General features: G+C 43.0%; 1 protein-coding gene across 2 annotated transcripts; it reads left to right on the top strand.

Annotated features, from left to right (window-relative positions):
• The first annotated feature begins 259 nt into the window (after positions 1-259).
• On the top strand, positions 260-22,343 carry dachc (dachshund c). 2 transcript variants are annotated; one of them, XM_006783695.3, is made up of 11 exons: positions 260-1,019; positions 8,002-8,111; positions 11,111-11,221; positions 14,319-14,497; positions 15,181-15,301; positions 15,429-15,563; positions 18,677-18,873; positions 19,374-19,521; positions 20,280-20,408; positions 20,562-20,672; positions 21,789-22,343. In XM_006783695.3, exons 1-11 carry the CDS (start codon positions 436-438, stop codon positions 21,824-21,826), a joined length of 1,863 nt encoding a protein of 620 aa, XP_006783758.2. In that variant the 5' UTR covers positions 260-435; the 3' UTR covers positions 21,827-22,343. The 2 variants fall into 2 exon arrangements, with proteins under 2 accessions (XP_006783758.2, XP_035760712.2); XM_035904819.2 differs by having other exon boundaries at positions 19,371-19,521.

Genomic DNA, 22,343 nt, shown 5'->3' with positions numbered 1-22,343 from the left:
ATATGGAGATTTAAATGTTATAAAGCTGGAGATTGCATTGCTACAGACATCAGAGGCGTTAATATTTAGGTGTCGTTTCGTTAGGCGTTCATAAATAGGCTTATCCAAAGTTTATGTAGGCTAATCTTTGCTCTCTCTCCCTCTCCTCTCTCTGATCGCGTCTCTCACTCTCTAAGAATAAGCCCAGGCTCCTCCTCTTTATGTTAATGTGACAGTAGCATCTCCAGCTCTGAGACAAGCCTCCGCTCATTCTGATTCAAGTATGTGATCTGTTATTCCACACACGGACCCCGTCTACTCTTCTTTCATCCCCCTCTCTCCTCCTCGGCACGCTCCATGCGCAGTTCACACTCTCCAAAGTGTACGCGTGTGTTCGGCCAAGTTACTTTCTTAAATAGTTGACTTTGAAGTTTACTTATTCTCCAGTTCTTGGTCATGACCACTATGGCAACTCCTGCGCCTCCGGCTCTGCTGCCCGCAGCTCCACTCGGGCACCACCCGGCGCCAAGTTCCGTGTCTCCGGCCACAAACTCTCCGCCACCTGCGGCCACCTCCGCCGCTTCCTCCCCGGCTCCTCCGGTGGCGCACCCGGCGCTGCTTCACCAGTTCAGGGCGGACCTCTTACTGCCGAACGGGACCCCGTTAAAGAGCGGAGGAGCTCCGGTGTCCAGCAGCGCTAAGCCCGTGTACGCCACTGCGTCGCCCGTAGAGAGCACGCCGCAGAACAACGAGTGCAAACTGGTGGAGGTGAAAGGTGCCAAACTGGCGTCGTTCACGGTGAAAGACAAGGAGCTCATCTGTTTGCCTCAGGCTTTCGACGTGTTTCTCAAACACCTGGTCGGCGGGCTACACACCGTTTACACCAAGCTGAAACGGCTGGACATTACCCCGGTGGTGTGCAACGTGGAGCAGGTCCGGGTTCTTCGGGGACTCGGGGCCATCCAGCCCGGGGTGAACCGGTGCAAACTTATCTCCAGGCAGGACTTTGAGACGCTCTACAACGACTGTACCAATGCAAGGTGAGTCAGGGGTCCGGGGAGAGGAGAGCGAAGGGAAGGTGGGGAGGGTGGCAGTGTGATGGAGGGTTACCCAGCTCATTATTGAGGGAGGGGGAGTGCAGCAGGTGGGGTTAGCAGATAGCTACAAATATATCAAATTTGGGGGATCAAACAGTCAGCAGGTCATGAAAAGTGTCACAAAAATCTACATAATAATATAAACTCCATTATTACTAATGACCTTGTGTTATTTTATATCTAATAGGGTATCTGTACAGAGTGTGTCTGTTATGTTTCAGAACTTGCCTACAAATGATTCCACTAATTTAAAAGCAAACTCAGTTTCCTTAAAGCTGCTGCATGAGGGAAAATACATTTTCCATATGTTTATTTATTTATTTTAGCTTTTATTGGAGTTCGTGTTTGATTTGATAACAACTGACTTGGGTCCAGTTAACCCCTTCTCATTTGCCACAGCACTGCTGCTGCTGGGGCTGTTACTAATTACCATTTTTATGGATGATAAACACTGTGATGGTGATTATGGTGTTGGCGATAATGAATTTTAGTAATCCTTATGAGAAAAACACTCTTAAAAGTTTCTCATGTTATCTGGGAGTCTGATCTCTCTCGCTGACATGCACGCACGCACTACTTCCCTTTCTCTCTGACACACTCACACTTGCACACATTGAATGTGACACTGTCATTCTGAGAAATTGATTCTTCACAGAAATTAATTAATTTTCATTTGGCCCCAAGCGGCAGCTTAAATCAGAACAAGCTCACTCACTCACTCACTGATCCCTTTACTCTCTCCCTCCTTCTCTTTGCCTCCCTCGCTCCATCCCTCTCTCTCTCTCTCCCTTCTTAATAACTTGCTGTCTTATCATATCAACACTCTTTAGCCCTGAGCATCAGAACAGAGGAGATGATTAAATGAATTCTCGGTATTTATGATGCGATTATGTAAATTAGCCTGTTTTGCAGAACTCTGATGGTGACCAGCTACATGGGTCATCAATCCAGTGTGCAGCAGATATGTTTGGATAAAGGGGCTAAATTGGCTGGGATTTGTGGTTTCCTGGTGCCTCAGTCTGCTGTTGTGCAGACCACATGCTCATAACAGCATGAGTTTGAATCCAGAGCAGTGTGGATTAGTCTTAGTTTGGGGAATTTATATTGTTTGATGGTTAATCCCAGCTCCTTGGAGCATGAATGATCCAATTTACACCTGCCATTAAATGGAGATGGAGAATGCATCTAGATGTGCGCTGATAAATGCCAAAATACAGATTCTGCAATGTTTAAATTGCTTCCCCCCCCACCCCAGTTCTTTATATTTACTGTTTGTAGGTAAGATCATTCCAGTGTTTTGATATGCCCTCATTTTATTTAATCTTTAAGCCGTTTTTGGTTTTTAAGTCAAAGTGTGGGATTTAAGACAAGCTTTGACTTGTTGAGCAAGCCCAGAAAAAAAAACTCCAAAAAGAAACATACTATTGTGAGAATCAGCTTCCAGCTTTACATGCGTGGATTAACACCTGCGCTTAAGCATTTGCGGCCCTCCAACCAAGACAAAATCCAGATGCATCTTCTGGCTGCTTGGGGATTTCTTCTATGTCTGGTGTTAATGGGAACGATGTTATACAACCCCCGAAAAATACACATCCTCTGCCGTCTCTAATTATCCACACAACACTCAAACAGCCTTTACTTAATGAGATCTTAAAACATCACTCGTCTGAAATCTTCAAACGACTTCTGTGATTCTTTGTCTGAAGGCTTCAAGTGTGCTGCGGTAGCCATTAGTATCAGCTCCACCTGCATTAGAAGTTTCTAAGTAATCCCCGGCGTGGACGGATCGACATACAATAGCAGGTAAAAAGTGAAACTCAAGATGGCTTTAGTTTAAAGATTTCTGACCAAAGCGAAAAGTTTCAAGAACGTCTCAGAGATTTTGATGATACAGCTTTCCGACCACGTCAAGGCTGACTGAGGTTCCTGTTACTGATTAAGACAGCCATCACTTATTATTTTCCAGTTCACTACAGTGAGACAGGCTTGAAAAAAAAAAATAGCAGCCTTGTCTGATAGTTTAACATGACAAACAGAATGCTTTACATGGCTTTCACCCTGCTAGTTATTCTTTGGGCTGTTTATTTATTCATTGGTTCTTTTTTTTAAGATTAAAATGAAGTGGTTTTTTGAAGCAGTGTCCTCTGTTTACCGTTGTCTTTCCTTCTCCTCTTTGTCTCACTGTTAACTCCTGCTGTGCACACACACACACACACACACTGACCACTGACTCATCAAACCATGAAGAAGGGCCGACTTCACCCTCACTCAAAGCCTAGTTATAATTCATGCATAGGTGACACACAAACACACTCTCTGTTAACACGCACACACAGAAACTCACATGGTCACGCCTGTGTGTTTGCTGGCTTTGCTGCTAAATGACATTAGTTCCACAGTGAGAACATGGCGTGTAGGAGGCAACCTGATCCTCCATCCTTTTCTTTCTCCCTGACAAAGGAACAGTTTCATTCTCTGTTAGTAACACACATAAAATAGCTCGCTCGGGTCAAAGTGTGTGTGTGCATATAGTTTACAGATGCCCTATAAGTATTCATTATGCAGCGTCCATAAATGCCTACCCTCCTGAATGTTACATAAAAGTAGTGTAACATGCCAAACTGATTATGTTAATAACAACACACTTGAATAGTAACACAGGATATATATTTATAGGTAATGGTATTTAAGGTTTGCAACTTACAGTGCATTTTTATATTATTTCTATATATGCATTTTTTTTTAACTTGGCACCTGATTTGGACCATGCAGACAGGTTTGTTTGCCCTCATATTTGCATTAAGATTCTTGCCTCCAACCCAGTAAAATGAGGTAAAAGTAATTGTGCAAAGCATTGGAAAATGACATTTAAAAAAAAAAAACTTAATGGCAATTTTTCCAGAAAAAAGTCCATGTTAAAGATAACAACTGGACAGATAGCAGTTTTCAGAGGACCTAATTTCTTCCAAAGAAATGGTCCCTATTAATATTGCTGATAGTGTGTTATTTTTGATGAACCACAGTACCAAGGTCACATTTTCTTGGGAGATACTGCTGAAAGAGGCCCCTTTTTTTTCTAATAGCAGAAATCCTTTTTTTGGGTAATTTTCAGCTCGCATTCACGCGCTTTTCTTTGCAGCTCATGCAGCAGGGGCCGTCAACAAAAGCAGAGTCAAATATATGAAGCAGGTGTTAATGTTACTCGAACTTAAATCAAACGACGAATGATGAATGAGACACAGTGGTATGTAGAGTACAACAAAAGCACCCTCTTTGTGTTTCTCGACTTGGCAGTGTCGAGCCAGTGTTTTTGTGTGTGTGTGTGTGTGCATGGGAAGGTGGACTTCTCAGAGCTGAGCCCCACTGCCATGCCATAACTCACTGTCAAAGTCAGCAGTGTTAGGATGAAGGGGAGGAGGGCTGTGTGTATGCTCATGTGTGTTCGAGTGTCTGTGTTAGGCTGGGGCGGTTAGCTCAACTTTAACCTCATCGCTCTTTTGATGTTTTATAGAGACGAGCACGATGAGATAGAGAGGGCCTCCATGTCTTCCACTGTGACAGGTTTTAATGGAGTACACATACTTTTCAAACGCACAGACACACTCAGTCTTGACACAGCTTTGACCCTGGAATGCGGGACAGGAATGTGAAGCGGTATCAGTTTAGGAGATCAGATTTTTTGCCATGATCAAACGTCCTCAAAGTCGAGCCCCACTGTGTGTGTGTGCGTGCGTGCGCGCGTCTGTCTGTGTGTGTGTTGTCCTGCCTGCTTCTTTCATGACATCATCACGCAGGCTTTCCTAATAACAATGGCGCAGAAAGCTTTTTCAGCCCTCGATTTGAGAGGAAGATCACAACATCAATCTTTCCCTGCCTTCTGTAACCACCAACATAAGTCTTCCTGCGTACAGCAGCGACATTATGATTTATCAAACCGGACCGTGACGGCGAATACAAACCCATGTGATAAACACAGATTGAAAGGATGGGAGCATGGGAGCTGTAAAGCGCCTCTAATATATTCAAAACAAAATCTTGTTTGAGCAAGTTCTCTTTTTTTTTTTCCCTCGCTCTCTCTCCCCACACATTCATATAAACACACACACACACACACACACACACACACACACACACACACACACACACACACAGCTGCTACCTATCACCACCTCAGTCCCTCCAAGCTAGTAGCTGTTCCACTGTTCCACTGTTTTGACTGTAACACTTCCTCTTCTTTCATTACTTTTCTCTTTCCCCTGTGTGTGTGTGTGTGTGTGTGTGTGTGTGTGTGTGTGTGTGTGTGTGTTAGCAAGGATAGAGATCTGTCATCTTTGTTGTGTTTTGTTTCTGTTCCACCTGCACTAAGCTCCAGCTGCCATGTTTGGCGTTTCATGTTTCAGGTAACACACACACACTAAGCTTGGAGGGCAGAACTCAATGTACAGAGTACCTTTATTTAAAAAAACTGTGTGTGAGTGTGTGTGTGTGTATGTATGTGTGTGTGCATGTGTGGCCAGAGCGTTGGCATGAGGGAGGACGTCTGGGTGAGATTTTAATTAAAGTTTGAGACAAAGAGGTCATAAGCCATACACCCCCTCCTCTGCACACACACACACACTCACACTCACCTTACACACACACACACACACACAATGAACTGTTTTCTCTCTCCCCCCTCCTCTCTCTCATTCCATCCCCTCAGCTTGATGACTTTTCCATGAAAGGCTTTTTCATTAATCCTACCTCAGGGAACCGGTGCTCTCCAACCACACACACACACACACACACCATGTACACACACACAAACACACTTGCATGCACAACACACACATAGACCTCCCTCCATGGGTCACTTTGATGTATCAACGCACTTGCAGACTAAACACAAAATTAGGTTTGAGTTCTTTATGCCCCCTAAAATGCAACATATACAAAGGCACACACACACACACACAGACGTCCACACATACAAAACACACCCACCCATCAACGCAGACACGCAGAGGCCATTAATTAGTGTGTGCAAATAAACAGTAGTAAGGGAAAGGGAAGCGGCTGCAGTAAAAACCAACCACGGTCTTTTGGTCTCTGTGTATTTTATTTCCCCCCACTGATGTTCACTACTGCGTTTGTGTGTGTGTGCGCGCATCTGTTTGTGTGTATGTGTGTGTGCGTGTCTGTGTGTGTGTATTCATTTAAGGTGTTTCAACATCAGTTGCGGTGGAACTGTTACTTTACCTTCAAACCTGAGACCTAAAAATACATTTCCTGCTTTTGTTAAGCCCAGTATGCTGCTCTATAAGGACTGCAAAAGAATATTGTTTGTAATTTGAATGCGCCCCCCACCTTCACAAAAACTGCACATACTCCCACACAAATACACGTGCATGCGCACACGCACACTCGACACAAAACACATACTTACAACTTTATCCCACTCACACATCCCTGCTGTATGTCTTTCATGTCGTGTGCGTGGGTATGCGAATCTACCTGAGTGTGTCTGCATGCTTGTGTGCGTCTCTCACCGTCTGCGTCCCCCGTGTGTGTGTGTGTGTGATAGTGTGAGATATCTGATGTCAGCTGTCACATCCCAGTCGGTCTGGGCCCATAATAAGAGACAATAATAACAACTCATTAAAACCGAGGGCAGGAACTGTGGAGCTCATCGGCTCATCAAATTAACCTTTGAACACTTCATACACACGCGCGCGCACTCACACAAACCCGTACACGACCCCGCACATGCACACACTCACATTCCGATGTGCACGCACACGCACGCACGCACGCCCACACACACACTCACAATCTACCTGTTTTTCTCCCACAGTTAGTGACTACACAATCTTCCTCTCTGTCTTTTTGTCTCTCTCCGTCTCCCCCCTTCTCAGCCAGTGGGTGTGTCAACAGGGGATTGGTCCTTTCTGCTGTGTAATTGATGAATTATATGCAATATGCAAATGAGGCGCCATTAATCTCCTGACTGACAGCTTCGTTTATGGGGCCTTAATGACGGCTGGATTAGATTCTAATTAAAATCTGCTCAAAGACACCCCACGCTAGGAAGCTGCTGCTGCTAGTCTATCTCTTCCCCCCCCCTTTTATTTATTTTTTTACTCTTTCCCACCTTTTCTTACAATTTCAAACTCTCCCTTTTATTCACCTTTTCCTCTCGCTTTACACTCCTTGTCTTGCATCAACTTTTCAACTGTTCTCTGTTGCTTCAGCTCTCGGTCACTCCGTCTTCATCTCCTCTTGTTTCCCTCGCTCTGTCTCGCACTTGCCCACAGACTCATGTTATGTCAGGTTGCTATGAAAGGCGATGAGGTACGCTGGTTGTCATTAAGCCTGATGTGGCCCGTGTCATTTCCCCTGTCAGGACATTCACACCGTTTAGTCAGAGCCAAAGTGATGCCTGACAGCTTTTCACATACTTCCTCTAAGATTGATTGAGCATGCCCGGCTCAATCAAACCGCACACCCGCGCACACAAGACAAGAATCCATGTGAATCTGCTTGTAGTCAGTGTTTATTGAGGAAAAATTGTGGCACGGCGGGGAAAGAGGACTGAATGAAGGAAGGATTGAAGGAAAGAGGAGGCGAGCAAACACATTTAATAAGCAAACAAATGAATGAGTAAGCTGAACAGTAATGAGGTGCTTTATTGATGCCATAGGGAAACTCGTTTTTTGCTTGCTCGTATCCACAGGGAGGTCAGATTTGCTGTACAGCAGCCTTCCTGGAACCGGTCGGGTTTCAGTGTTTTGCTTGTTGACACTTCAGCAGGATCAGAGGTTTACAGGCTGAAGGACACTTTCTTTAACCGGGCCACCCATCTCAGTCTCGGCATGAAAAAGTGACTAAGTGGGTAAAGTATTAAACTGCCTAATTATTAATGCATGCTTGTGTTTTCCGCCTGCAGTTCAAGGCCTGGACGACCGCCCAAGAGGCTGCAGAGTGCGACAGAGGGCGGGACTCACCACATGCTGTCTCACAGTGGTCTGATGCATGCTGGGATTATACCTCCTGCAGGTGACCACCCAGACCTACACACACACACACACAAACACATAAATCGAGCATATTTTCTGAAGAAACAATATCACAAAAGTGCATGAGCACAGTAAACTATTATGACAGTGTGTGTCTTAAATTACCAGTATGGCATCATGTGCAGTGCAGGGCATGTTCTTAAAAGAGTATAGGAAAGAAGCAAGTTTTGTTTTACACATATCACAATAAATGTTTTATTAAATTTTGACTTTCACCTTGTTTAACTGGCTGTGATAGTTTAATAATCAATATTTCCAGATTCTGGTATTTTGTGTTTTTTTTTCAATAATTTTTTGTCTACAGTAAGCGACTCACAAACGATCCTGATGTGTGCCCTTAGTCGGCATATTGATATAAAAAAAGCTGCTGCACGTAGAAAAAAGATGATTTGTTTAAGCAGGACAATCAGAGGAGGAGTACATATGTAGTGCAGTCAAATAATCGTCAATAAAGACGAATGAACAGTTGGTCCAACCACCTGGTCTTTCAGGAACAGAAATAGAACGGAAATAGAAAGGAATGCACATTTATTAATTAAAAAAAGTGGAAAAAAATGTAATTACTGACACGTATGAAGTTGCAGTGCAATGTTTAAATGTGGGGAAAATTGGAATAAATGAAAATGCACTAATCAAAATAATATTTTATTGCTTTAATGTATATATATTAATTTGATTTTAATGCAAATAATATCTATAATCAGCTTTTTTAAGGTTTGTTCACATAGTTTCATGTAGTTCAAGATTAACTATTTAATATGGTGAGAAAATTACTTTAGTATAGCTGTTACTTATAAAGACATTAATATTTAAGTAAACAAAACTAATATTAAAGTTTAATAATGGAAACATCTGTGATTGTATTCCGTATTCAAGAAATAAAGGAGAAAGCCTGTGTAATCACCCCTTTACACAATTTTTTCTGATGTCAGGGTTCACCAGACAAATCCCTCCTAGTGACACGTTGTTGCTTCAGACAAGAGTAGCGGTCAGCAAAGTTCAAAAACTGTTCTTGCTTCAGCTTTCAGAGAGTGAAAGCAGTGATCTGGCAGCCAGCTGAGTTACCCCATCAGTTTCAAAAAAAAAAGAGAACAGGTTGCTTATGCAGAATGGGGCGTGTTTCACCGCTTTTCCAAGCAGACCCCCGTGATGGCACATTTTACCCCTCATCAATAGTATGAGGAGGTGGGGTTCGGGGAGGTGACCGCTGTGTTGATTAATAAAATTAGCATACGCACTGCTGACACATGAGGAACAACTCATAACTTGCAAGCTTGGTCTTTTTTTCTTGAATTATAAGTACAGCGTTCCCTGTTAAGCCCTCTGTTGAACTGGGTTAGAATCATAATCTCTAAAAGCTCTGAAACCTCTTTGAAATTCATTTTATAATTGAAGTGAGGATGTGTTTAGCTTGGTACTGTAAACCTTTAAGTTCTTATTGTGTAAAGGAGACTTTAAATCGTTATTTGTGCTTTTCAGAATTAGATTTTATGATCATTTTGAAGTGTTTTCACATCTGGCACTTAAAATTTTACAATCTGAAGCTGCATGTTACATTTATATTCTGACTTTCTACAAACAGTCTGCTAAAGGCCATGGCGCTGCTTGTTTTAGTCACAGTTTTGTGTTTGAGTCCCTTTTGTAGTCTGTGTGTGTTTGTGTGTGTGTGTGTTGCAAAGAGAAAGGGAGAAAAGTAATTGTTGGCACCTCACCGCTCTCAAAGTTGCCCTTGGCTTTGTGCTCTTCACTGCAACCTGATCTTTTCATTCCCCGCCTCAAAAGAAGCCATTTTCTATTAGCCTCCGCTTCCTCTCACTGTTCAAAGGTGCTTGAGTGTGTATGTGTATTTGCGCGTGTGTGTGTGTGTGTGTGCGTTGTGTCTGCGCGAGCGTTCAAGAGCATCTTTCTCAGTGGGAAAAAAGAGTCTTTTTCCACCAAAGGAGAGGGCACGGCGGCAATGTCAGTGCTACTGATTAGAACTGGCCACATGAGAGGGGAGAAGGAGACAGAGAGAGGGAGGACATTTGAGCGTAAAAGGCAGGGGAAAATCTTTGATGTGATCCTCCTTAGTCTCTTTTTCTCGCCCTCGTGTACTCGCGCGCACACACATGCAGCACAGTGGCTTATGTCCCGCTGTGATGCTGACATTTGAAAAGGTAACGTAAGGAGAGGGGATGGGAGGAGAGAAGGGGAGAGGGCAGGAGAGAGGAGAAGAGGAGACGAGAAGAAAAAGGAACAATTTTGTTGTGGCTGTCGACGTCTTCAGCTGTTCACCTCAGACACCCGCCGTCTGATGGAAGCGTAGAAAACCACTCAGCAGTTCAGTTTGTTGCAGATGTTTAGACGTATTGAAGGCCAGGAAATTAAGACTTACGGTCTGTTTGTGTTTCCTCTGCCGTGTTTGCACAGTTGTGTGGTTTGTCTGAACTTTAATAATTCAACGTGTTTGACTGTGTTAGTACAAGACATATTTAATTTTCTATTTTACAGGGTGATCTGAGGGTCAAACTACCTTCTGGGGTTCAACACACAAATTAAAACGCGGCTCGCATTTTCTCACTCTCTATTACACATTATCCAAAAGTGCACAACCCCCATTAGGAAGTATCTTCACTTTTTGCCTTGTGCGTCTAATTCGTACCGATAACGAAGTTCTTTCTGGATGAAAGGTGGAGCTGCTGCTGCCGCTGCTGAGTGTTATCCTGTGCTCTGTGCTGTGGGATGTGATATCCCTGTGTGGGAGAGATGAATGTCTTGGCTTGTTCCTATCACTGCTGATTCCCTGGCAGACTAAATGGCCAGTGCAGCGGTGCAGTCAGAATGAATGGCTGGCCCCTGTCCTCCTATGACAACCTCCTGCCTACCTACTGCTCTAATCCTCCACCGGGGGCCATTGATCTGGCTCTTATTGATTCTTTTTCTTTCTTTCTTTCCCTCTTTTTCTTCATCTCTGTATCTGTCTCTGTCTCTCTCTCTTAGATCTCTCTGCCCTGGCCAAAAAGATCAAACTGGAGGCGATGGCCGGTTACCACAGCAACCAACAACATGGCGGGCGAAACGGAGAAAACGGCGACCACAACCCCGGACTGGGTGAGTCTCATCCTTTTTTTTTTTTTGGTACGTGCATATGTGAGTGTGTGAGTGTTATGTTAATTACGACCCGCATAACACTGTTGAACACATCTGTGATGCCAAGTCAATACAGCAGCTGTGTTTATGAACCAGGCTGATTAAAACCAGGATGTGACATCACCTCTGCAGCCTGTATGTTTCCTTTGAGAGACAGTTAGTAGAAAAACAAACAACAGCAGCAAGATCTTGAGATGAAATTCAAAAAAGGATATCTGGGTGAGGTAATCCAAACACACACATACACATCTATATAAATCACTGCTTCTGTGGTGTTTTTTCCCCCAGTTTGTAATAATTGACTATAAGGCTGAATATTTTCTCCAGCTTGGATTAGTTTGCATATTTGTGGTACTCAATAAGATTCAGGAATCATTTCCTGAAAAACGCAGTTGGTCATCTGCACAGTGGCCTCAAAACATTGCCGGCAAGTCATTAGTACTTATTAGTCATCCCAACGAGAGAGTGTCGACTCAGACCATCTTTGTTAGTCACACTTGTTTGCCATAAGGAGAGAAATTAAATCAGGATTTTTCTGGAAAAAGTCTTGCCTTTCAGAGTTGACAAAGGAGTGTGCTCTCATTTACAGTTTGCCCCTGGAAAGCAAAGAATCACCTTCTCATTTTTTTTTTGATCAAATCCCTGTTGGCTGCTCATTACATGTTCAGATATTCTCCTATTTTAGTCATATGTTAGAAAAACCCGTTCCCTTCACAGTGCCCATCCCTGGCTTTGCAGCGAGGGAGAGCAGCCAGCAGATCTGGAGCATCGGTGCACGGTAGTAAGCACACGGGGATGATAGAGAGATGAATAAGATGAGAGGCTGAAGCCAAATCAATAGTCTTCTCTCTAATTCACTATCCTGAATGCAAACGACAAACGCTGGACAATCGATGGCGGGACGGGCACGAGCACGCGCGTGTGCGCACACACACAAACCCCCCACCACCACCACCACACACACACACACACACTCACACACTGTTATCGACAGGTTAAAGCGACATCAGTGTGTTTAGACAGATGACTGGGCTTATGGAGGTCTGTGTGGAATATGCTATCAGCCAGGCACACAAACACACACACACTTAACATGTGGAGCACAGCACAAGGCTTTAGGACAGAAATGTCCTAAAAAATGTCCTTACAGTTAAATCACTGTATGTTTAAACCCATTATTACCTTTTTTTTTTTTTTTTTGCTTTGTGTGTACAGTGCTTATGTCTGTAAACAATCCCAACATTAAGCATTGTTTACCATTGTATACACTCACTTACAACTGCCAGCATCTGTGCACAGTTAGATGGCATGGTTACCACCACCCATTATAAACCTGTAAAGCTTAATCACTGTTAATGATAGAGTCAAGTGGAAACACACTCTCTCTCTCTCTCTCTCTCTCTCTCTCTCGCATACACACACACAAACAGCACAGGCATACATACACACATAAGCACAATGTGTTTTTTCCATACCGCCACCCACTGCCTTATGGGAAGGATAGGCCCCTACCAGAGCTTTAACCACTACAAAGGCAATCTCAGATTACACACACGCACACACTCACAAATGCTGAGTGTGACACCTTATGGGCTGGGGAAGAGCAGGGAGCAGCCATTTCTGCATTTAACAAGATCTTCTGGGAAATTTACAGTAACTGTGTGTTTACAGTAATGGTTTGTTTGGATAAACATAAGAGAGGCACTTTGACTTTTGATGTTTTTTAATGAAACATAAGAGAAAGTGATGGGAGGGCAGAGAGAGTGGAGGGGGGGGGGATAAAACAGAGTTAGGATGAGGGATAGAAAAATGAAATTTATGGAGGCAGGTGGGATTGGAGTTGGGGTTGAGGGGGGTGACAAAAGTGGAGCGCTGGTTTCAAACCAAGGCTTAATATTTAGAGTTGGCTCATAGTTGATTGTTGGAGCATCTGGTTATTCAGCTCCATTCAGACAGATCTTTTGTTTGGATTGGTTTCTGCTTTGGGCAAGTGAGAGACTAATCTGCCAAATGCACAAAGCACTGCACATATGTCCAGCGAGCTCAACTCATAAAGTCAACGCCTCGCCCTTTATTTCTTAGTTTCCCTTTTCCCCTTCTTTCATTCTCTCCCCTTTTTCTTTCTTCCCTTTTCTCTCTTTATTTGTTCTATTTCATCTCTCTTCTTTGGATAGCCTTTTTTTGTTTCCATGCACTCGTTCTATTATTTGTGACAATTGTGCGGAATAGAGTCCAAGATTTTTTCCTTTGTGTTTATAATTACCCAGCGTGCATTGCTGGCCCAGCACCAGGACTGCCATCAGCTTCTTTTGTTCCACTTCCTCCCTGTGTTTCTTTTGTTTTTGTTTTTCCTTTTATTAAATGATAAATATTTATGTCATTTTCTACCCCTCCCCCCCAACAGGATTGTTTGCTTCATGAATAGAAGGACTGCAACAACCCACTAGGGTGCTGTGGAGAGGAAGGATTTTCTTTAAAGATAGTGGATGCTTGTCTTAAAGAGAAGAGCGCGAACGACAGATTGGCCGAGATAATAGGAGTTTAGTTTCAACTGCTGAAAACGTGTTAATTTATGGTAAAGAACACTGGGGTGCTAACAGAAAAGTTATGTGTTTTTCCCTTGACTCCAGCAGGGCTGAATTTGTAGGTTTCTTAGCGCTCAGAAAAAATCTTGAGGCCATCAAAGCCTTTGAGAAACAGCCGTGTCTTCCTCTACTCTGTTGCCTTTTCTTCCTTTCGACATTTTTTTCACGCACATTTTCAAGTTGTGATTTAGAAGCAGAGCAGTCATCCAGGTAATACAACAAAGAGGAATGACACTGGTTTTCAGATTTATTTCTTGTCATGAGAGATGCTGTGTTCAGTAAACGACATTGGGCCGAACAGAGGAAAGCCTATTAAGATGTGATGGGTAAAAAAAAATAAAACGAACACAGCTGAAGGTGAAACGAAAGAAGCCCCACATTTATGACGAGCCAGCCTGGTCCGACTTATGAAAACCAACTGACTGTCTTACTCCATCTTGTTCCCCTTCTTTTTTTATTCTTTTCTACTCCAGTTCTTGAGCAGTTGCCCTTCATGATGATGTCACATCCTCTGATCCCTGCCAGCCTGGCGCCAGCCTCCGTTTCCATGGCGATGGGCCAGATGAACCGACAGAGCATGCTGGCCAGCATGGCCAACGTGGCGCATCTCCACGCCAACCCCCCTGCCAGGGCTCCCACCTCCGTCATTAAGGTGAACTCAGAGGCCCATCAGCCCGGTGGATCTGACCATGAGCCAGTAATCGCCTGAGTTCGCGTGATGCTCAGGGAAGAAACCAGAGTTTAAGATTTACATCGAAATCTTGTTTCAAAACAAAACATTTGCTAAAACAAATTTCTCCCAACGTTTAACATCCAAAGAAATAGTTCTTATCTCTACATCTTCTATATGATTCAATCTCTCTATCCTTTACGTGCAAAATTAGGAATCAAGTTATGGATCGCTACCAGAATATAATTAGTCGTTTCTTGGCTTCAGGTCAATCCAATATCTATTTATGCATTTTTCAGATGTGCTGCATACCAACAGAAAATGCAACCCTCTTCGCCAAGTTGATGACTTTGCTTAAAAATAAACCGCTATGTATAATTAAAGAAATTGAACCTGTTAAAATAAATTAGAGTTTGAAGAGACACATGAAAAAAATTAAGAAATCACTCAACACAGTTTTCCCAGTGTCTCATCTCATAATGTTATTAAGTATGGTTTTGATGATTGGTTAGGATGGCTTAAAAGACCTGAAAGTAGATTTCTGGATTCTGGACTCTCGTTTTTGTAAAGTTTGATTTTTATGAGCTTTGTGTGTCTTTTTATTAGCCATAATATCAGTTGAATTCAGTTGAGTTGTGACCGTGTGCCACTTTGGTGCTTCTTAGGAGCGAATGCGTGACAGCCCTTCCCCGTCTCCCTCACTGGAGGAAGCTCAGCTGTCGTCCAATCACAGCAGCAGTGTGTCAAGTTCACCATCTCACACAGAACGCACTGCAGAAACTACACGTATGTACTCACTTATGTACGCACAGTATTGCAGCAGGTTCAATCTGTTCAAAAATACATACATATATATATTATTTGAGCTGTAAGTCCGTTAATAACCTTTTTGCGTTGTATGTTTTCTCTCCAGATCCGCTCCATGACGGCCTGTCGTCAAGTCACAGTGTGTTGGGTCATTCTCCTGGTTTGGTGCAGGGGGGCAGAGATACAGATGGGACTTCAGTGGAATACAACAAGGAGAACAAGAGGAGCCACTCTGACAGAGGTAAGACAGTCAGCGCTTGAAGTTCCAAAATCTTAAAGAGGTTTGTGTGTGTTTGTTGACCTCACTGCAAAGGTCAATTTATAACTGCTTTCTGAGAATATATTGTATAGTTAGTCATTAGTCATTTAATAATGCTTACTGATTATTTCTCAGACAGATGAATTGCCTTTGAAACAGGTCTGTCAATGCAGAACAGCAAGCATTCAGTTTCCTTGCAGTTCACCTTCATCCACTGTTCAATTCATTGTTATTTAAAGGCGATTTAAACACCTCCGTCACCTATCTGAGAGTTTCTCATTAATTATTTATTTTTAAAGAAAGAGGGTTCAACAAGAAAGAAATCAGTATATCAGTAACAGGTCAATGAGCATTCACCGTCTTACCCTTTCTCTCCACTTTCTCTCCTTCTTGCTGTCAGTGGCCCCCAGGCTCCCTGCGGGGAGCAAAGACAAATAATTCTGCAAAACAGGACTCCATTAGACCAGGAAGCGGTGTTACATTAGCGAGCCATTTGCTGGGCCGCGGTCTAACGAGCCAGGCGGCCTCCCGCGCTCTCAGCTGGACCTCATCTGCATAACGACTGCCTCCCTGTCGTTAGGGCCTGCGTTGCCACGGCGCTGCAACGTCAGTTGTTTGGTTCTCTCTGTCAGGGAGGTTTGCATTAGCTTAATGAGGACTGCTCAAGGACAAACAGTCAGCAGAAATCTACTGCGAGAGAAAAAGAGAGAGAGACTGTTTGTATGCGAGTTTGTACGTGTGTGCGTGCATGTAAATGTATTCTAATACGGAATCGCATTATTCAGTAATTGAATCTAAAAATCACAAAGGCCTCCCAGGTACGGTTTCTGATGCTGTCAGGTGTCTGACAGTATTGACAAAGCAGCGAGGGCACCAACAACGTGAACGCCATGCATCACACGTTGCATTTATGTGATTGATTTTCAATTGATTTTCCTGCATGCAAATGAAACGCATGTGCATTTACTGGATTGCAAACTTTTGTGCTTGACCTAGAACATCACAGGATAGGCTTTATCGTGGATTGAGCAGAGTTTCAAAGAGCACTTCAGCGCTGTCATTCTGTCAATCCATTGTATGATAATCTGCGAGTGTGTGTATGCGAGTCCGTTTTTGGCTGTGTGCGCTGTTTTACTGGTCTTTGAACAACGTATCCATGCAGCAAAGATCAGAGGCCATCCCTGACACCTCACTCCCATTAACCAAACATCAGCAAAATTTTATTCTCTCACTGTCTCTCTCTTTCGCTCCCCCCACTCCCCCTTTTTTCCCTCTTCCGCTGACTGGCAGTCTTCACGTGGTGAAGTTCATTAGCCCTGGGGACGGGTGGGAGAAGAGTAAGAGAGACGGGTGGGGGGGGGGGAAGAAGTTGGGAGAAAAGAGAAAAACAGACAGTGACCTTGGTTAGAGAGATGGGTAAATGATCAAACAAGCTGGCAGCTGTGTCTGTGTGTGTATGTGTATGCCAGACCTGTGTGCGAGTGTGAGGTAAAGTAGGCGTAAAACTGTAACTCAATAAAGGATCAGTCACATCCAAGGAGCCTGGGGAGCCCACGCTGCTGACTGCGCACTTCAGCAGCTTCGAATATGCGTGTGTGTGTGTCTGTATGAGAGCCACAGGAGTGTAGTTGGATGCCCTCCGCTGAGCTCGCCAGCACCTGCTAATTACCTTTCTCTACAGAGCAATGCTTTTAGCAAGAAAGAGGGAGAAAGGGGAGGGGGGGGGGGGTATTGCTTCTCATCTGTGAAACACCTTGAATGTGACAGTTGCCAAGACGTGAGGCCGAGGCAGTGTGGGGAAGGTGGGTGGATTTGGAGCAGAAGATGCTGTGGTCAGCTAAGTGGAGAAAACACTGTCATTTGTCACAGACAGAGAAAACTGCCAGATATCACATCGCACGTTCACACTCGTCTCTGCTCCAATAACTGCCGAACTCCCGGGACGTCTTCGTCCTCGGCGGCTCTGAAGACAGTAGACGCATAAACCGAGCAACTGCCTGATGCAAGGGGAAAAAAAAACATGCAGGAAATGGCTAATCTTCATCTCCCTCTCTGTCACGAATAGGGTACACGCAGTTCTCAGGTTTACAAACAGATGGTCATCCATAATGCAGGTTCTTAGCTGGTTTTATGGGAGATGTCAAGCTGTGGTGCATTATCAATAGGCAGACTGCCATCTAATAAAGGGTAACCACATTTTTAAAACCCCAAAACAGGACGTTTGTGCATGTGCGCACGAACTTGCACGCAGTAATTAGTGTAAACACCTATTTGCTGTTGGGCTTGATGTGTTTACAAGAAATTAAGTAAATCATATTAGTAAGCTAGAAATTTCTGTGCTTTGATTACATATTGTCGCAAGAATGAAGATCTTTTTTGCTGATTTTAAACAAACATTAACCAATATATACTATACTAATAGGATTGAAGCATACACTTGATAAAAGAGACAGTTGTCAGACAAATTACTAACACAGTAAGTATTGTCAAATATGCATACCACTTTTCAAAGGTTTGCTCTTTTGGAAGGAGAATAGATGTTAAAAAACAAAAAAAACAAAACAGTGCCTAGACCACAAAATACATTTGGAAGCTCAAGAAAAACGAATCGATTTTTATACGTGTACATTATTTAAATCACTCCTTCTTTGCAGGAGGCTTTCAGCTGAAGTGTCTTGCTTTTATAATCTATATGAAATACGCTTTGTCAACTTGTATTTAAAATTATCAACTATCAAGATCCACTTTCTAGCTTTTTCCAGAGCTCTCTATTGTCTCTTAGTGGATGAAGAATATATTAGAGTAAATGACGTACCAGTTATCATGATAAATATAAATGTGTAAATTGAAAGTCTCATACACTTATTGCCTTATCTTTGTTTTCTCAAAGTGGTATTTACCACAGTCAGTAATTTACTTTTCTTGCTCTAATAATTTTGTTATTGATCCTTACTTCACATAATGAAGTGATGGCACCCCTGTGTGTGATTTCTTAAGAGTCTGTGTGAAGGTGAAAGCTCACTGTAGTAAACTGATTCAGTCAGATGTGCATCAGCCTTACAGACTAGACATCAAACTGTCTCTCTTGCCTCCAGATAACACCTCCTTGGCCGCTCAGACAACCAGGGAGAACTGTGATAGACAAGTCTACCAGAAACCCCCATCAAGCAGGGAGGGCTGTGAGAGGGTTTCTTACCCGGCAGGACAGAAGCTCCCAGCAGGTCTTCACCACACTCCCTTCATCTTCCCGGAAGGCTTGTCCTCCATAGAGACCCTGCTCACGAACATCCAGGTGAGGCTCTGCCGGGGCTTTATTGTTATTATTACACCCCAAGATGAATAGGAAGAGAGATGAGCCACTCTTTGGGATTTCCTGAAATGGTAAATAGTAGACATTTAGGATATGCAGTAATTCAGATGGGCGTGTGCTGACCTGCTTCTCAGATTTTACATCTTTGTTATAGTATAGTCACAATGAAAGCCCTCTCTGGTTGGGTTTTCACAGGGAGAAAATAAATAACCCATCTTACCCTGAAGTGATGGCAGTTAAAAGACCAGCATTTTTTCCCACTCGGTAATCCTAACCGAATGTGATGACAGACAAGAATTTGCCCCTAAAAAAGATTAATTGTGATTGTTATACTTGTATAATTAGGAGACTTTTTATGTTAACATTAAATGTTCAGAAACACTGTCTTTTTCAATTTGTATTAGAAAGGTTCAGCTGGTAAAGAGTTTACTTTTTTAATGTTGGTGTAACCTGTTGCTGTGTGTCTGTGTGTCTCCAAGCAGGGTCTACTGAGGGTTGCCATAGAGAATGCCAGGGCGCAGGAGAAGCAGGACCAGCTGGAGAGGACAGAGTTGAAGATGGAGCTGGTCCGAGAGCGGGAGCTCAGAGAGACCTTGGAGAGACAGCTTAGCATGGAACAGAAAAACAGAGGTAGGCTGCTCGTAATACAGATGAGTTAGAAACAAATGTCAGTGCTAACTTGAGATTTTGTCTCTGGAAATTATTCTAGTTGGCAAGTGTTGATTGGAGTGTTACATTTCGCCCTCGTGAATTTATTAACTCTGGCACGGTGTGGATTTTACTGTCGAAACACTGACAAAATCGGCCGTGCAGCTAAACAAGAGTGGTCTAATCCACTTGTAAAGCTGACAGGACGTCCATTATCGGGAAAATCAGATAAGGAAGTGAGGACACCTACTGTATATTACCCCTCAAGGCATCTGCAGAGGTGAATTAGACTAAAGTTGGCAGTCTGCTACAAACTAAATCAAGTTTGGCAAGTTTACAAAAGCTGTCGTTTACGGCACGGTCAGAGAAAATTCCAATCAAGGACAGTTTGGTTGATGAGGACACACCAGGTGGGGAAGCGTGCAACTTGTGGTGGAAAATGACCACAAAACACAAAAACGAAAACAGCCGCGTGATGTTGCTTACCTGTTGCAGGGGTTTTTGAGCAAATGCAGAGGTTGCTATACTTTAATAGCATGTTGACCTCACTTACTAAGGTCAAAGTGCCATCAGAGCTTTTGTTGCAAATATCCACCAAGGTCAGAAAGCATCCAACACTGCATGCAAGTCAAGCATTAAAAAAAGCACCTAAATATTTTGATTGCAAAGTTTGAACTTTTCTGACATCCTTTCACACTCTTGGCCGTCTGCTTGTTCCTTTCTTCCTCTTCTTTTTTAAGTTCTTATCCAGAAGCGCCTGAAGAAGGAAAAGAGGAGTAAAAGGAGACTACAGGAGGCCCTGGAGGAGGAGGTGAAACTCCGTGATCAGGCAGAGCACAGTCTCCTGCACACTGCCAACACACACACAGGTACAGAAACGGTTTTGACTCAGAATTTATTTAAGTGACCAAATCCTTCGTAATTCTTCTTTTCATATCTAATATTGCCCAAGCCTTCACTACAGTGTAGCCTTGACTGTTCATTAGCCTCTAATTAAGTGTCTTTATTAATTAATGGCCAAGCTACAGGCCATCAATCATCAGCAGCCCCTCCCCACACAGAGCCTGTGACCCAGGACTCGGATGGGAACAACCACGATGACAGCAGGGTGGACACTAAGGCAACAGTACAAGGTACAAGTGACCAGATAACGAAGGCAGCTTTCTCAGTATGTAGAGGTGAAAACAGGCATCACATTGTGATTTAAAAAATTGTGGTAAAAATGCTGCACAAAAGCTGTCACTGCTTTAATGTTCTGCCACCAAAAGACAACTTAAATGTGATTAATACAGGAAATGCAAACTGTCTCTTTAGGTAGAAATGCACTAAACTTAAAACTTTAAACAAGCGGGGACTAATTGATTTAATATTAATGGCTAAAAACTGACGTAATGCTCCCAAAAAATACATATACGTAGTGGCAGGAATTTATTTAGCAGCTATCGACCAAGCTGGGGAAGGAGATTTCTTTATTTCACCTACTCACTGCTTTTGATGCTTAACTGACCGGTCTACTGGAAGAGTTTTCGAAGATTTCACAGGGAGACCACTCCTGAGAAATTGAACAAAATGAAATGAAGCATGAGACAGTTTTCTGAGGTTGCCGGTTTAATGGAGACAGGCATTTAATATATTTATTTTGCCACCTTTATTGTCTTCATAGGGATAGATTAATGAGAAAATCCCACATGTAACATCTTAAACAGACAGAAAAAGAAATGGCCATGATCTCTAGCTCGGCCTCATCAAAAGAGTGCATGGTTTCAGCCCACCTCTGCTCCGTGCTGTGCCAAGACCGCCATACCAAACAGCGTGCTTGTTCAAAAGCAATTTTTAATTGAATGTCAGTGAAGCAAGAAGAGAACTGGCCACTAATTAATGGCTGTCTTAATTGTCCTCATGACGAGTTTGTTTGGACATCATTTGCATAATTAACACCCAGTAATAAATCATTTAAAGGGGAATTGTCTGTCAGACAGCAGGGCAGGATGTGCTTCCTTTGTGCCAGGAAGTTTTATCGCCAAAAATGGAGATCAGCGGCAGAAAAACACTTTCAACTGAGCCTTAATAATGTTCTTTTGTTAATGATCTTTGCTTGTGGCTCTATAGGACCTTCTCGATATTGAAATTAGTGAATGAATTGGATCCAGCACCGTGCCTTTTACTGTTAGAATAATGCTTGTCTCCCCTGAAATTGACGAATGTTATTGTGCTGAAATTTTTATTCATTATCGTTTTTATTGTTTCAGAGGGGAGAGTGTTTCTGCAAACCACTGGGATGTACTGAAGAGGATGGATGGATGGATGGATGGATGGATGGATGGATGGATGGATGGACAGAGTAATGAAATTTCTTCATTCATGGGAAATACAATCGACAGGCATGCTCAGTCGCGCAGTGGCATCTCCACATCCCCAAGAGGGCCCCTTCCTACATTTTCAAGAGTGACATTTGAACTTTCCCATTGTTCTCTTGTTTAATTTATTGCATTTATCACCAAATTCTAGTGGGAAAAGTACTGATGTTGTGTTTGACTGTGTTTCTTTCAATCAAGGTTTTTAGATCCTAGACGAAAATGACCATAGTTGTTTTTTTGTCAGTGCTGTTTTTCTCGACACAAGTGATCGATATAACTTGTAACAGAGTTGTGTACATATATATAGTCATCATTTTTGTTATCGCTATCAGGAAGAAAAAAAAACCTCATAATGGCATGTTGTACAGTCAGGAAATGACTTGTATTGTGTATGTTATGCAGTAGTGCAGTTTGACAATACAAACAATACAAATCCTTTTTATTAAA

Source organism: Neolamprologus brichardi, chromosome 13, assembly GCF_056152115.1.
Source record: "Neolamprologus brichardi isolate AB-2024 chromosome 13, ASM5615211v1, whole genome shotgun sequence".
Lineage (NCBI taxonomy): Eukaryota > Metazoa > Chordata > Actinopteri > Cichliformes > Cichlidae > Neolamprologus > Neolamprologus brichardi.
The sequence above is the reverse complement of the archived record's forward strand: the minus strand, read 5'-3'. Positions and strand labels throughout refer to the sequence as shown.

Excerpts from the sequence above, each read along its gene's own strand:
- dachc (XM_035904819.2), top strand. The coding sequence starts at position 436 with ATGACCACTATGGCAACTCCTGCGCCTCCGGCTCTGCTGCCCGCAGCT. Across the intron at positions 11,222-14,318 it reads CGACCACAACCCCGGACTGG|TTCTTGAGCAGTTGCCCTTC; the intron begins GTGAGTCTCATC and ends TTTCTACTCCAG. Across the intron at positions 15,302-15,428 it reads ACGCACTGCAGAAACTACAC|ATCCGCTCCATGACGGCCTG; the intron begins GTATGTACTCAC and ends TTTTCTCTCCAG.